At 46.0% G+C, this 16870-nt stretch overlaps 1 protein-coding gene across 1 annotated transcript in view; it reads left to right on the forward strand.

Annotated features, from left to right (window-relative positions):
* The window catches only part of grna (granulin a), a 115575-nt gene that overhangs the window by 76624 nt on the left and 22081 nt on the right, over positions 1-16870 (forward strand). Inside the window, exons 9-12 of the mRNA XM_060848528.1 lie at positions 2853-3080; positions 7625-7759; positions 11701-11940; positions 12844-13071. Coding sequence (XP_060704511.1) covers positions 2853-3080; positions 7625-7759; positions 11701-11940; positions 12844-13071 — 831 coding nt within the window. The remainder of the gene's footprint in view (positions 1-2852; positions 3081-7624; positions 7760-11700; positions 11941-12843; positions 13072-16870) is intronic.

A 16870-nucleotide genomic window follows, 5' to 3' on the forward strand; every position in this document is an offset into this window, starting at 1 on the left:
CAGCTGTGATCTCCAGCACCTGCAGACCTCATTTTTTACTACAATAAAGTTCCAAGCAATTGTTTCAGTACTTGATTGTGAGGTTTCTTAAAAAGTAGCTAAATTAAAGATAGCTTGTGGTAATTTAACCACACTGTAATTATTAACGAAGATCCCCACTCTTGACCTTTTGATGGAGGGAAGGTGATGCAACAGCTGAGGAACTCTTGCAGTGAATTTCTGGGGTTAAGATGATTTTCCCTCAGCAACCATAACCACCTTCCTTACCATCTGACTCCAACCAGGGAGAATGTTTTTCCTGATGTCCATTTCCTGATGCTATGTTTGATCAGAGCTACTTTGAAGCCATGCTCTCTGAAATGCTGCCTCTCTTCCCCTCATGAGTTCCAGTTCTTTGTACCAAGGCTATGATGGTCAGGATCTAGATTAAAGTGGTGCTGGAGAAGCGCTGGAGGTCAGGCAGCATCCAGGGAGCAGGAAAATCGACACATCAGGCAAAAACCCTTCATTAAATGAGGCGGGGAACCTCTGGGCTGGAGAGATAAATGGGAGGGGTGGTGGGGCTGGGGAGAAGGCTGCTAAGAATGCAGTAGGGGAATGGAGGTGGGGATGAAAGTGATAGGTCAGAGAGGAGGGGTGGAGTGGGGAGGTGGGAAGGAAGATTGGCAGGTAGGACAGGTCATGAGGATGGTGCAGAGCTGGCAGGTTGGAACTGTGGTAAGGTAGGGGGAGGGTGATGAGGAAACTGGTGGAAGTCCACATTGATGCCCTGGGGCTGAAGTGTTCCGAGGCAGAAGATAAGGCATTCTTCCTGCAGGGTGGTGAGAGAGCGGCGGTGAAGGAGGCCCAGGACCTGCATGTCCTCAGCAGAGTGAGAGGGGGAGTTGAAATATTCAACCACGGGGCAGTGAGATTGATTGGTATGGGTGACCCGGAGATGTTCCCTAAAGTGCTCTGCGAGAAGGCGTCCAGTCTCCCCAATGTAAAGGAAACCACGTCGGGAGCAACAAATACAACAAATGACATTGATGGATGCGCAGGTGAAAGTTTGATGGATGTGGAAGGCTCTTTTGGGGCCTTGGATAGAGACTAGGGGTGAGGTGTGGGCGCAGGTTTTGCAATTCCTGTGGTGACAGGGGACGGTGCCAGGAAGGGAGGGTCGATTGTTGGGCATTGACCTGACCAGGTAGTCACTGAGGGAACGGTCTTTGCAGAAAGCGGTGGGGAGGTGGTGGAGTCCGTTTGGAGGTGGCAGAAATGTCGGCACATGGTGCAGTTTATGCAGAGATTGGCAGGGTGGAAGGTGAGGACCAGGAGGGGTTCTGTCTTTGTTGTGGTTGGAGGGGTGGGGTTTGAGGGCGGAGGGTGCGGGACATGGATGAGATGCATTGGAGGGCATCTTCAACCACATGGGAAGGAAACTTACGGTCTTTAAAGAAGGAGGCCATCTGGTGTGTTCTGTGGTGGAACTGGTCCTCCTGGGAGCAGATACAGCAGAGGCAGAGGAATTGGGGATACGGGATAGCATTTTTGCAGGAGGTAGGGTCGGATGCGGTGTAATCCAGGTAGCTGTGGGAGTCGGTGGATTTCTAAAAAAATGTCAGTGTTAAGTCGGTCCTCATTGATGGAGATGGAGAAGTCCAGGAAGGGGAGGGAGGTGTCAGAGATGGCCCAGGTGAATTTAAAGTCTGGGTGGAATGTGTTGGTGAAGTTGATGAACTCCTCAACCTCCTCGCGGGAGCACGAGGTGGCGCTGATGCATTCATCAATGCAGCAGAGGAAGAGGTGGGGAGTGGTGCTGGCGTAATTATGGAAGATGGATTGTTCTAAGTAGCCAACAAAGAGACAGGCATAGCTGGAGCCCATCCGGGTGCCCATGGCTACCCCTTTCATCTGGAGGAAATGGAGGATTCGATGGAGAAATTGTTAAGGGTGAGTCAGGAACCGAGTGGCCCTGGTAGAACTTGAACTAAGTGTCATTGTGGAGGTAATTGTTGAGAAAATGATACTTGATGAAACTATTGATGACTTATACTATCACTTGGCTAATAAATGAGAGTAGACTGTTTGATTGTGCTGGGTTGAATTTGCCCTCCTTTTTATGGACAGGACATACCTGTGCAATGTTCCACATTGCTAGTAAATGCCAATGTGCAACACTACTGGAGCAACTTAACTAGGGGTGTGGCTAGTTCTGGAGCACAAGTCTTCAATTCTGTTGATAGTATGTTGCAGTATCAAGTCTTCAGTAATTTTTTGACATCATATGAGCATTGGCTTAAGCTTGGTATCTATGATGTTTGGAATTTATGGAAGAGGCCACGAAGGATCATCTAGTCAGCACCTCTGGCTGATGTTGCTTCAAATACTGAAAGATTGTCTTGTAAGCTCCTGTGCTGGCCTGCCCCATCTTTGAGGATTGGGATATTTATAAAATATCCTCCTGTTATTTGTTAAATTGTTCACCACTTTAGTGACTGCATGTGGCAGGACTACAGGCTTGGATCGGACATGGGATTGGTGGGTTGTGGATTGATTAGCTCTGTCAAATGCTGTTTATGCTGCTTGGCATGCAAATTATCCTGGCTGTGTTGCAATTTCAACAGGATAACGCCTTATTTTTAGGTCTGCTTGGTGAGAGTCCTGGTATGCCATTACTTGCGGCTTTGGGAGAGGTAAGCCCTGAAAGAATAGTTATGGTGCAACTCTGCCAATAATGACTTGAAATACAAATGTTGACATAATTGTAGGTCAGAAAGTTTAAAATGATGTTTGTACCCCAAAAGCAACTTTTACAGGAGAAAATTTGGGATTGTGATTAATTTATCGCGTGTTCTTTTTTTCCCCATTAGGCAGTTTGCTGCGAAGACCACGTACATTGTTGTCCTCATGGCTTCAAATGTGATTTGGAAGGACACTGCTACCAGAGGGGCATCTCTATCCCCTGGATGACCAAGACTCCAGCTATTGTGCAAGTTACAGTGAGGGATGTCAAGTGTGATGAAACCAAGAGCTGTCCTGACAATCAGACATGCTGCAAGGGCCTTTCAGGAGATTGGGCATGCTGCCCCATTCCACAGGTTGGTTTTCAGAAAAAAAATCTTGACCAGAACACTTGAAACTGTATCTGTGATAATATGCAGAATCTTTATGAAAGGTACACTTTCAGAGCTGTGAGTGAAGATTTATTATTACAGTAATAGTATCAGCACCTTAATTTGGCTTTCAGCTGGAAAAGACTTTTGTGTAAGCTGGAGGGGAAGTGGAGTTAAGAGTATACATTCAGTAACGTTGCCCAATAAACCTTATTACTGAAAAGTGGAATATCAGGAATGCTAAGGATGTCTAGTTTCCTCCCCCTGTACTTTTAATGCCTGCATAGTGGAATGTTCAACTGTCGCCACCTTCTATCTACCATGGGAATTTACCACTGCTGTACGAACTGCTGTGTACATACCGCCACAAGCAAAGGTTGAGGAAGCTGTACTCCACTACTACCACCCTGGAGACTGAACACCCTGAGGCCCTGTTTATTGTAACTGGCGACTTTAATCAAGCCAATCTAAGGAAGGTGTTGCCGGAGAACCACCAGAACATTTCCTGCTCCACCAGGGGCATGAATATTTTAGACCACTGTTACACCATCCCCTGCCCTCATTTTGGGAACTCCAACCATAATGCCATGCTTCTCCCGGCTTACAGGCAAAAATTCTAGCCAGGAGGCTCCCTCGCGGATACAGGTCCAGTGCTGGTTGGAGGAGGCAGAGGATCAACTCCTGTGCTGTCTGGAGTCGGCAGATTGGGACATTTTCAAACAGTCCACAGGTACCTTGGACGAGTACGCCATCATTGTCACAGACTTTACCAGCGAATGTGTGGAGGACTGCATACCGAGGAAATCAATGCAGATGTACCCCAGCAGGAAACCCTGGATGAATCAGGACATAGAGAACCTGCTAAAACCCAGGGCGTGAGGCCTTCAAATCAGGCGACCCACTCAAATATAAGGAATCCAAGTATGACCTTCGCAGAGCCATTAAGACAGCCAAGGATCAATACCGATCCAAACTAGAGACCCTGACAGACACCCAGCGATTATGGCAAGGACTGAATGACATCACAGGTTCTAAAAAGAGACAGTGCAAGATGGCAGGCGATGACAACGTCTCAAAGCCTTCTATGCTTGCTTTGAGCAGAATTTTGGCGGAGAGGTAACACCTATTCTGACAAGTCCTGACGAACCTGTCCCAACATTAGAGGTCAGATCAGTTTTCCTTTGTGTGAATTCAGGGAAAGTGATGGGACAAGATGGAGTACCAAGCTGCACACTCAAAAAGCATGCGCAGATCAACTGGCAGAGGGGTTCTGGGACATCTTCAACCTCTTCCTGCAGCAGTCCCCTGTCCCTGCCTGCTTCAAAAGGTAAAGTAAAAAATGAGGTCTGCAGATGCTGGAGATCACAGCTGCAAATGTGTTGCTGGTCAAAGCACAGCAGGTTAGGCAGCATCTCAGGAATAGAGAATTCGACGTTTCGAGCATAAGCCCTTCATCAGGAATAAGAGAGAGAGAGCCAAGCAGGCTGAGATAAAAGGTAGGGAGGAGGGACTAGGGGGAGGGGCGATGGAGGTGGGATAGGTGGAAGGAGGTCAAGGTGAGGGTGATAGGCCGGAGTGGGGTGGGGGCGGAGAGGTCAGGAAGAGGATTGCAGGTTAGGAGGGCGGTGCTGAGTTGAGGGAACCGACTGAGACAAGGTGGGGGGAGGGGAAATGAGGAAGCTGGAGAAATCTGAATTCATACCTTGTGGTTGGAGGGTTCCCAGGCGGAAGATGAGGCGCTCCTCCTCCAGCCGTCGTGTAGTTGTGTTCTGCCGGTGGAGGAGTCCAAGGACCTGCATGTCCTCGGTGGAGTGGGAGGGGGAGTTAAAGTGTTGAGCCACGGGGTGATTGGGTTGGTTGGTTCGGGCGTCCCAGAGGTGTTCTCTGAAGCGTTCCGCAAGTAAGCGGCCTGTCTCACCAATATAGAGGAGGCCACATCGGGTGCAGCGGATGCAATAGATGATGTGTGTGGAGGTACAGGTGAACTTGTGGCGGATATGGAAGGATCCCTTGGGGCCTTGGAGGGAAGTGAGTGTGGAGGTGTGGGCGCAAGTTTTACATTTCCTGCGGTTGCAGGGGAAGGTGCCGGGGGTGGAGGTTGGGTTGGTGGGGGGTGTGGATCTGACGAGGGAGTCACGAAGGGAGTGGTCCTTGCGGAACGCTGATAGGGGAGGGGAGGGAAATATATCCTTGGTGGTGGGGTCCGTTTGGAGGTGGCGGAAATGGCGGCGGATAATACGTTGTATGCGCAGGTTGGTGGGGTGGTAGGTGAGAACCAGTGGGGTTCTGTCTTGGTGGCGGTTGGAGGAGCGGGGCTCAAGGGCGGAGGAGCGGGAAGTGGAGGAGATGCGGTGGAGGGCATCGTCGATCACGTCTGGGGGGAATCTGCGGTCCTTGAAGAAGGAGGCCATCTGGGCTGTGCGGTGTTGGAATTGGTCCTCCTGGGAGCAGATGCGGCGGAGACGAAGGAATTGGGAATATGGGATGGCGTTTTTACAGGGTTCAGGGTGGGAGGAGGTGTAGTCCAGGTAGCTGTGGGAGTCAGTCGGTTTATAATAGATGTCTGTGTTGAGTCGGTCGCCCGAGATAGAAATGGAAAGGTCTAGGAAGGGGAGGGAGGAGTCTGAGACAGTCCAGGTGAATTTCAGGTCGGGATGGAAGGTGTTAGTAAAGTTGATGAACTGTTCAACCTCCTCGTGGGAGCACGAGGCAGCGCCGATACAGTCATCGATGTAGCGGAGGAAAAGGTGGGGGGTGGTGCCAGTGTAGTTGCGGAAGATGGACTGTTCCACATATCCTACGAAGAGGCAGGCATAGCTGGGGCCCATGCGGGTGCCCATGGCAACTCCTTTAGTTTGGAGGAAGTGGGAGGATTGAAAAGAGAAGTTATTCAGGGTGAGGACCAGTTCAGTCAGTCGAAGGAGGGTGTCAGTGGAAGGGTACTGGTTGGTGCGGCGGGAAAGGAAGAAGCGGAGGGCTTTGAGTGCTTCAAAAGGGCCAACATCATCCCTGTGTCTAAGGAGGCTCATGCAGCATGTCTCAATGACTACCGCCCAGTCACCCTCACCTCGGTGGTCATGAAGTGCTTTGAAAGGCTGGTCATGGCATTAATCAACTCCAGCCTCCCATTACTCTTGACCCACTCCAATTTGCGCGTCGGAATAACAGACCCTATCGCTTTGCCCTTCACTCCTCTCTCGAACATCTTGACACCAAGAACAGCTGCGTAAGAATCCTACTCATTGACTAAAGTTTAACCTTTAACACTATTATCCCCTTGAGACTTAGTGATGTCGGACTAAACCCCTCTCTCTGCAACTGGATCCTCAGTTTCCTGACCCACAGGCCACAATCAGTGAAGAATGGGGACAATATTTCATTGTCACTTACACAGGAGCCCCCGGTGTGCGCACTCAGCCCCCTGCTGTACAAAGTGTATACCCATGACTGCAATTCCATTTACAAGTTCGCTGATGACACCACCATAGTCAGTCGACTCTCAGATGGCGACGAAACAGACTACAAACGGGAGGTGTAAGATCTGGAAAAATGGTGCTCTAGCTCTCAATGCCGGCAAAACCAAGGAACTCGTTATTGACTTTCGGTGGGATGTTACTCATGCCCCCTTACACATTAACAGCACAGAGGTGGAATGAGTGAAGCGTGTCAAGCTCTTGGGAGTGGTCATCCACAACCACCTTTCTTGGACTCTTCATGTGGACGCACTGGTTACAAAGGCCCAACAACATCTCCCCTTCCTCAGGCAGCTGAGGAAATTTAGCATGACGGTGAATACCCTTGCCAACTTTTACAGGTGTGCCATCGAGAGCATTCTGTCTGGATGAATCACTACCTGGTATGGCAACTACACCATTCAACATCGGAGATGGTTACAGAGAATGGTGAGCTCGGCCCGGACAGTCACAAAGGCCAGCCTCCCATGTATAGAATCCATCTACCCGGCTCGCTGTCAAGGAAAGACTGCCAGCATTTTTAATGATCCATCTTACCCTGGCAATGTTTTTCTACAACCTGTACCATCAGGGAGAAGATATAGAAGCCTGAACACCCTCCCCAGCTGGTTTTGCAACAGTTTCTACCGTACTGTTGTTAGAATACTGAATGGACTCTCAAACTCTGAACATGCCCCTGTATCTATGTTTTTGTTTTTGCTGCTGTTTACCTATGATTTACTATCTATACTATTTAACTCTGTGATCTGCCTGTATTGCTTGCAAGACAAAGCTTTTCATTGTGCCTCGGTGTATATGACAATAAATTCAATTCAATTCAGTGTTCATGCATGTTTGCAACAGTTAAACAAATCCACTTGCAGTTCAGAATACCAGCTGGAGGTATGTTTCTTTTCCCATTGACATAATATGACCCCCAAAAGATAGATCACCCAAAATATCCACACATATGATGCATCAAAAACCATCTGGAAAATGGAAAGAGCCAGATTTGAAATGCAGTGAATGCTGTGATTAAATAAAACTTAATATATATTGTTTCTTTTGTACCAAAAGGCAATTTGCTGTGAAGATCATATACACTGTTGTCCCAATGGCTACACATGTGATGTTCAGGAAGGATTATGTAAGAAGAAGGATTCTTTCATTCCCATGGTCCTGAAGTTGACAAGCAGTATGGAAAAAATGAAGGTAAGACTTGTGATGATGGTATAAAATGCACGTGATGGAGCAGTTACTGCAGAAATAAGACTGGCAGCTGGAGCAGTTGCCCTTTATCTCAGATTAGATTAGATTACTTAGTGTGGAAACAGGCCCTTCGGCCCAACAAGTCCACACCGACCCGCCGAAGCGCAACCCACCCATACCCCTACCCCTAAATTTACCCCTTACCTAACACTACGGGCAATTTAGCATGGCCAATTCACCTGATCCGCACATCTTTGGAATGTGGGAGGAAACCGGAGCACCCGGAGGAAACCCACGCAGACATGGGGAGAACGTGCAAACTCCACACAGTCAGTCGCCTGAGGTGGGAATTGAACCCGGGTCTCTGGCGCTGTGTGCCATCGTGTCGCCCACATTTATGCAATTTTCGTGTTAATAAGAGATCATTTGAAAGGACATCATCAAATTGCACTATCCTCCCCTGTGAGGAATCTTGCCTTTGACGTTTAGTCAGATCTGTCCTTTTTGATCTGGCATCTGTGTACCATTGAAAAGTTTTTGCCTACTACAGTAGGTACAAATGTTCAAGTCTTAGTTCAAGACATACTGTATTTTCTTCAACTAAAAAACAGGCAGATCAAAACTTCTAAATTTTTGTCATAAACCAAGTACCTCTCACCATTTGACAATCATTCATGAAGGCTGAAGTATGTTACTTTGATGCAGCACCAATCTTCAAATCCTATCACATCAGTCCCACATACTGCTTGCTTCTACCTGTATAACATGATTGACTCTGACCCTACCTTACTGCCATTGTAATTGAAATCATTACCCCTAATCTTGTTACCTACAGCTTGAATCTATATGGCACATGCTTCACAGTACTGCTATGATGCAAAAGTTTCCACTAGGCCATAGGAGATATTGGGACACGTGATGAAAAATGATCAGATGATTTAAAGAACTGTCATAAAGTGAGAGAGTAATTGGAGAGGTTTTCATAGGATTTAGAAATGCTGCAGATAGTTGGCTAATTATGTCTGCAACAACTTTCCATGTGAGCAATTCACAATCCCATTGTCCCACCTTCTCCCTATAACCATGCACATTCTTTCTTTTCCAATGACAATCTAAATTCCCTTTTGAACCCCAACTGAACCTACTTCGCCATAGACTCTGAGTGCTTTCCAGACCTTTATCAGGAGGAAATTCCTGTATTTAGAGTCTCTCTGTAGCATGATGCAGTCACCAATGGTTGTGCAATTACATTGGAAATGCTGAAGGGGATGTTCACACTGAGAACAGGATTCAAATGTCAGAGACCTGTTAGGCTGGTGGAGGCAACTGGCTGGGTAATCTCATTCTGAGATACAAAATTAAGTAGAGTCATTATGGCTTCATGAAGGGAAGTGATGACTGACAAATTTTATTAGAATTCTTTGGAGACTTAACAGCAGGATAGATAAAAAGGAGCCAGTCAATATAATATATTTGGATTTCCAAAATGCATTTGGGATAATGACTCATCCTATTCAATAAAAGTTACTAAATAGGATGAATGCATGGTATTGAGAGTTGTAGATTTTCATGGATAGAGGATTGACTAATTAACAGAAGATGGTGTTGGGTTAAAACAGGCAATTTCAGGATAGCAAGCTGTATCTAGTGGAGTGTTTCGGGAGGTCAGTGTTGGGGCCACAATTATTTACAACTATATTGATGACATGGATGAGGGAAATGAGTGTACTATTATCAAGTTTGCGGATCACTCAAAATTGTGGGAAAGCAAATGGTGAGGATGTCTCAAGGAATCAGTAGAAAAATATCGGCAAATTAAGTCAGTGGGCAAAAACCTGGCACTGTAATGTGGGAAAGGGTGAGGATAAGTGTACAGCTGAAATAGAACTGAATTTCAGAGGTGAGGCATGTGACTGCCCTTGATAATAGTATCATAGTCTTACAACACTAAAACTGACCTATTGGTCCAATCAAGCAGAACATAATCCCAAGCTAAACTAGTCCCACTCTCTTGCGCTTAGCCTATACCCCTCCAAACATTCCTTATTCTGGTCCTTATCTAAATCTTTTAAATGTTGAAACAGTACCTGCATTCGCCACTTCTTCTGGAAGTTTATTCCACACATGAACCATTCTGTGTTTAAAATCAAATAATTGCCCCATATTTTTTTTTAATCGTTCTCCTCTTAGCTTAAAAAATGCCCCAGTCTTGAAATTCCCCATGTTAGGGTGTAGACACCTGCAATTCACTGTAACTGTACCCCTCATGATTTTATAAACATCTATAAGGTTACCCCTCCATCTCATGTGCTCCAGTGAAAAAAGTCCCAATCTGTCCAGGCTGTCTTCATAATTCAAACCCTCCATTCCTGGCAACATCCTGGTAGATCTTTTTTGAGCCCTCTGTAACTTGATATTCTTCCTATAATGGAAGGACCAGAACTGAACACACTACTCCAAAATAGGCCTCATCGACATACTGTAGAACCTTAACATGATGTCCCAACCCTTTTACTCGAAGGTCTGAGCAATGAAGACAAGCGTGCTAAACACTTTCTTAACCACTTTGTCTACCCAAGACACAAATTTCAAAGAATTATGTACTTGAGCCCCAAAGTGTCTCTATTCTACAAAACTACCCGAGACTGTATTTTTAATTGTTTAAATCCTGCCCTTGTTCGTTTTATCAAAATATACCTTGCGTTTATCCAAGTTAAACTCCATCTCCTATTCTTCAGCCCATTGACCCAAGTGAACAAGATCTCTTTGTAACTTTAGATAACCTCCTTCGTTGTCTACTGTACCTCCAATTTTGATGTCATCTGCAAACTTACTAACCATGCTTCTACATTCTCCTCTAAATCACTTATATAAATGAGAAACAGAAGTGGAGCCAGTACCGATCCTTGTGGAACACGACAGGTCACACGCCTGCAGTCCAAAAAGCAACCTTCCATCATCACACTCTGTCTGCTGCCATTAAGCCAATCTTGTATCCAATTGGCAAGCTCACCCTGAATTCCATGTGATCTAACTTTATTAATTAATCTAACATGCGGGACCTTGTCAAAGGTTTTACTAAAATCCAAGTAAGTGATATCTACTGTTCTGCTCTCATCAATCATCTTGATTAATTCCTCAAAAAACTCAATCAAGTTTGAGACATGATTTTTCTTGCACACAACCATATTGAAGCTGAATTTAACTGTGAAGCCTTGGCAAAACTAGAGTCAATGGGAATTGGGTGAGGATCCAGGAAGTGAAAAATGCTGGTTAGAGTCACACCCAAGGTAAGATGACTGAGTTTACTGGAGTCAGTCATCCAGTTTCAGGCCATCTCTGTGGGATTTCGTCACGACAGTGTGCTATGCCAGCCATCAACTTGTACGTTAATCACCTTCCCACTTCAGAACACTAGAGTCGCATAAGGGCTAGGAAATGACCATCCCTGAGAAGAGAGAATCCAACCATGGCCCCTTGACATTCAGTGGCATTGCTATCACAAAATCTTCCCCTATCAACATGTGGTGGTGGTGACGGTGGTGGTGACCACCAATGGTCAGAAAATGAACTGAACTCGCTATATAAATAATATGGATACAAGGGCATGTCACAGGCCTGGAATTCAACTGTAAAGTATATTCATTGGCTTTCAAGAACTGAAGGTAAATATTAAATGGTTAAATAATCCCTGATAACCATTACCAAGAAACTTCACTATTGATTTACTGTATCTAAACAGAAAACATTACTTACAGCTTTGGGAGAGGTAAGCACTGAAAGAATAGTTAAGGTGCAACTCTGCCAACAATGATTTGAAATACAAATGTTGACATAATTGTAGGTCAGAAAGTTTAAAATTATGTTTGTATCCCAAAATCAATTTTAATAGGAGAAAATTTGGGGCTATGATTAATTTATTAAATGTTTATCTTCCCAATCAGACAGTTTGCTGCAAAGACCACATACAAAGACCAGATTGTTGTCCTAAGGGCTTCAAATGCAATCCTGATACTGGAGATTGCTATAAGATGGGCATCTCTATCCCCTGGATGACCAAGACTCCAGCTATTGTGCAGGGTACAATGAGGGATGTCCAGTGTGATGAAACCACAAGCTGTCCTGACAATCAAACATGCTGCAAGAGATCTTCAGGAGATTGGGCATGCTGTCCCATTCCCCAGGTTGGTTTTAATAACAAAAATCTTGACCTGAACACTAGAAAACGTATCATTGATAATATGTAGAATCTTTGTTTGAGGTAGATATTCAAAGCAGTGAATGAAGTTCCATTCTTTTAATAATGCTATTAGCACTTTCTTTTCCAGCTGGGAGGCAAATTGTGTGTAAACTGGAATGAGAGTGGAGTTATGAATGTATATTCAGTAGCCTTCCTCAGAAAATCGTATTACTGAGAAATGGATTTTCAGGAAGAAAAATTGAAATGCTGACGATAATGGATTAACAATATCTAGTTTGCTCCCCACATTGATCTGATACTTAAGTTTTATTTCATCACAACATTTACTGCATTTCAAGTCTGCCTCTTCACGGTTTCAGATGATTCTTGGTTCATCATGTGTGTTGAATATTTCGGGTGATTGCTATTTTTTCGGTAGTTTTTACAATTGATTAGATTACTTACAGTGTGGAAACAGGCCCTTCGGCCCAACAAGTCCACACCGACCCGCCGAAGCGAAGCCCACCCATACCCCTACATTTACCCCTTACCTAACACTACGGGCAATTTAGCATAGCCAATTCACCTGACCCGCACATCTTTGGACTGTGGGAGGAAACCAGAGCACCCGGAGGAAACCCACGCAGACAAGGGGAGAACGTGCAAACTCCACACAGTCAGTCGCCAGTATTGTGTAAATTGGCGAAGGAGTGAACCTCCAGATGGTATTCTGAATGTTGGATTTGCGTTACACACTAGATAGAGTTTAACTGTTACAAACACACGCATGCACAGCCCACCCTGCAGGCTTCAAACGTGCGGGGGAATCTCGGAAGGATTAAGATGGATGTTGAATTTTTTGTTTGAACATGCATCTCAATTTTATATTGTTATTTTGTACTAATAGGCAGTTTGTTGTGAAGATCATATACACTGTTGTCCCAGTGGCTACACATGTGATGTTCAGAAAGGAATATGTGAGATGAAGGATTCTTCCATTCCCATGGTCCTAAAGCTTACAAACAGTATGGAAAAAATGAAGGACGAGATCTGTGATGATGGTACAAAATGCCCATCAGGGAGCACTTGCTGCAAAAATAATGCTGGCGGCTGGAGCTGTTGCCCTTTATCTCAGGTGAGTGGAACATTATGTAAATTCCCTGTTTATAAGGGCTCATTTGAAAGAACTTCATCAAACTGCACTATCCTTCGCAGCGAAAAGTCTTGCATTTGTCATGTACTCAGATCTGTCCTGTTCAATCTGGCAGCTGAGTACCATTGAAAAAATTTCAACTGCTACACTAGGTATTTGTGTTTAAATCCTAGTTTAGATTTGGAAGATGAATTCTTGAACGGTCCCATTTAATTTTGAACTGGATCCTCCAGATAAGCTGTTTAGACTCACATCGGTATTTTCTCTAACTAAAAACGAGAAGATCGAAACTTCTAAATTTTTGTCATAAACCGAGTACCCCTTACTATTTGACTATCATTCCACATTCATGAAGGATGATGCATGCCACTTTGATACAGACCTGATTTCCAAATTATACCACATCATTCCCACATCCTGGTTGCTTCTACCTGTGCAATATGACTGACTCTGACCCTACCTTACTGCCATTGTAATTGAAACCATTACCCCTAATCTTGTGACCTCAGCAATTGATTTCCCTGTCACCTACAACTTGAATTTATATGGCACCTTTAATAAAACATCTCAAGATGCTTCATGGGACTGCTATGATGCAAAACTTTCCACCAGGCCGTAAGAGATATTGGAACAGGTGATGAAAAATGATCAGATGATTTAAAGAACTGTCATAAAGGAAGTGGGTAATTGGAGAGGTTTTCATAGGATTTAGAAATGCTGCAGACAGTTGGGCAATTATGTCTGCACCAACTTTCCATGTGAGCAATTCACAATGCCATTGTCCCACCTTCTCTCTATAACTGTGAACATGCCAATAACAGTCTAATTCCCTTTTGAATGCTTCAATTGAATCTACTTCCCCATAGACTCTGAGTGCTTTCCAGACCTTTTATCAGGAGGGAATTCTGTATTTAGGGTCTCTGTAGCTATATGCAGTCACCAATGGTTGTGCAATTAAATTGGGGATGCTGAAGGGGATGTTCACACTGAGAACAAGGTGAGAATATTAGAGAATGTTTGACCTTTTAGTCTGGTGGGAAGAGGTGGTGGCAACTGGCTGGGTAATCTCAATCTCTGAGAGAAAGTTGTCCATGAATTCCTCTCATTTCTTGAATATCAGGGTAGATGAGACAGGGAAGGATTTGCAGCATACTGACTCCGGTTACTGAATAACCTTTCAACTTGTACAACATTTAATTACATGAATGCAGTGTTGCTTACCTAACATTCCATCTTTTCTGACTCCATCCCTGAGATGTTAATTTAAAATATTCATTCTTGTATTTCATATTGGCTTCACTGAATTTACAGCACCCCCAGCCTCTATGTTTCCCTACACCCACCAAACATCTATACTGACTTAGGTCACCGAATCCTTGCAGTGTGGAAACAGGCCACTTGGCCCAACAAGTCCACACTGATCCTCTGAAGAGCATACTACCCAGATCCACACTCCTAATACTCTCAACTTCCCCTGACCAATGTACCAAGCCTACACATCCCTGAACACAGCAATTTAGCATGGCCAATCCACCTAACCTGTACATCTTTGGACTGTAGGAGGAAACTGGAGCACCCTGAAGAAACTTAGGCAGACACGGGGAGAATGTGCAAACTCCACAGAGACAGTAACCTGAGGCTGGAATTGAAGCTGTGTCCCTGGCGTTGTGAGGCAGCAGTGGAGGTTTGGGATAGCAAGCTTTATCTAGACTTCTTGCTCCATTCTTCCTTCCCGCTGTTGGTAGCAGTCTCTAGCTTCTTCTCTCCAACTCGAGGACACCTCTTCCTACTGCCCCCTCAACCATGACCCCACACCCCCATCACCAAACCATCATCTCCCAAACCATCCAGAATCTCATCTCCCCAGGATATCTTTCTCCTCCACAGACACACACACAGCTTCCAACCTCATAGTCCGGGAACCCCGCACTGCCAAGTTCTACTTCCTTCCCAAGATCCACAAGCCTGACCACCCTGGCCGACCCATTGTCTCAGCATGCTCCTGTACCACTGAACCCATCTCTACCTACCTCGACACTGTCCTATCCCCACTAGTCCAAGAACTCCCCACATACGTTCGAGACACCACTCACGCCCTCCACCTCCTCCAGGACTTCCGTTTCCCCAGCCCCCAATGCCTCATCTTCACCATGGATATCCAATCCCTCTACACCTCCATCCGCCATGACCAGGGCCTCCAAGCCCTCCATTTTTTCCTCTCCAGACGTCCCCAACAGTACTCTTCCACTGACACTCTCATTCGTTTGGCCGAACTGGTCCTCACCCTTAACAATTTCTCCTTCGAATCCTCCCATTTCCTCCATACCAAAGGGGTAGCCATGGACACACGTATGGGCCCAGCTACGTCTGTCTCTTTGTTGGCTACATAGAACAGTTGATCTTCCGTAATTACACCGGCACCACTCTCCACCTCTTCCTCCGCTACATTGATCACTGCATTGGCGCCACCTCGTGCTCCCGTGAGGAGGTTGAGCAATTCATCAACGTCACCAATACATTCCACCCTGACCTTGAATTTACCTGGACCATCTCTGGCACCTCTCTCCCCTTCCTAGACCTCTCCATCTCCATTAATGACGACCGACTTGACACTGACATTTTTTACAAACCCACCAACTCCCACAGCTACCTGGATTACACTTCTTTCCACCCTACCTCTTGCAAAAATGCCATCCCATATTCCCAATTCCTCCACCTCCGCCGTATCTGCTCCCAGGAGGACCAGTTCCACTACAGAACACACCAGATGGCCTCTTTCTTTAGAGACCGCAATTTCCCTTCCCACGTGGTTAAAGATGCCCTCCAACACATCTCGTCCACGTCCTGCACCTCTGCCCTCCGACCCCACCTCTCCAACCGTAACAAGGACAGAACGTCCCTGGTGCTCACCTTCCACCCTACCAACCTTTGCCTAAACCAAATCATCCGCCGACATTTCCACCACCTCCAAAAGACCCCACCACCAGGGATATGTTTTCCTCCCCACCCCTTTCCGCCTACCACAAAGACCGTTCCCTCCGTGACTACCTGGTCAGGTCCACGCCCCCCTACAAACCACCCTCCCATCCTGGCACCTTCCCCTGCCACCGCAGGAACTGTAAAACCTGCACCCACACCTCCTCCCTCACCTCTATCCAAGGCCCAAAAGGAGCCTTCCACATCCATCAAAGTTTTACCTGCACATCCACTAATATCATTTATTATATCCGTTGCTCCGATGCGGTGTCCTCTACATTGGGGAGACTGGGCACCTCCTAGCAGAGCGCTTTAGGGTACATCTCCGGGACACCCGCACCAATCAACCACGCCACCCCGTGGCCCAACATTTCAACTCCCCCTCCCCCTCCTTCACCGCCGCTCCCTCACCACCAGACGCCTGGAGGAAGAATGCCTCATCTTCCGTCTCGGAACACTTCAACCCCAGGGCATCAATGTGGACTTCAACAGTTTCCTCATTTCCCCTTCCCCCACCTCACCCTAGTTCCAAACATCCAGCTCAGCACTTCCCCATGAGTTGTCCTACCTACCTATCTCCTTTTGCACCTATCCATTCCACCTCTCCTCCCTGACCTATCACCTTCATCCCTTTCCCACTCACCTATTGTACTTATGCTACTTTCTCCCTACCCCCACCCTCTAGCTTATCTCTCCATGCTTCAGGCTCTCTGGCTTTATTCCTGATGAAGGGCTTTTGCCCGAAACGTCGATTTCGCTGCTCCTTGGATGCTGCCTGAACTGCTATGCTCTTCCAGCACCACTG

This window comes from Hemiscyllium ocellatum, chromosome 32, assembly GCF_020745735.1.
Source record: "Hemiscyllium ocellatum isolate sHemOce1 chromosome 32, sHemOce1.pat.X.cur, whole genome shotgun sequence".
Taxonomy (NCBI): domain Eukaryota; kingdom Metazoa; phylum Chordata; class Chondrichthyes; order Orectolobiformes; family Hemiscylliidae; genus Hemiscyllium; species Hemiscyllium ocellatum.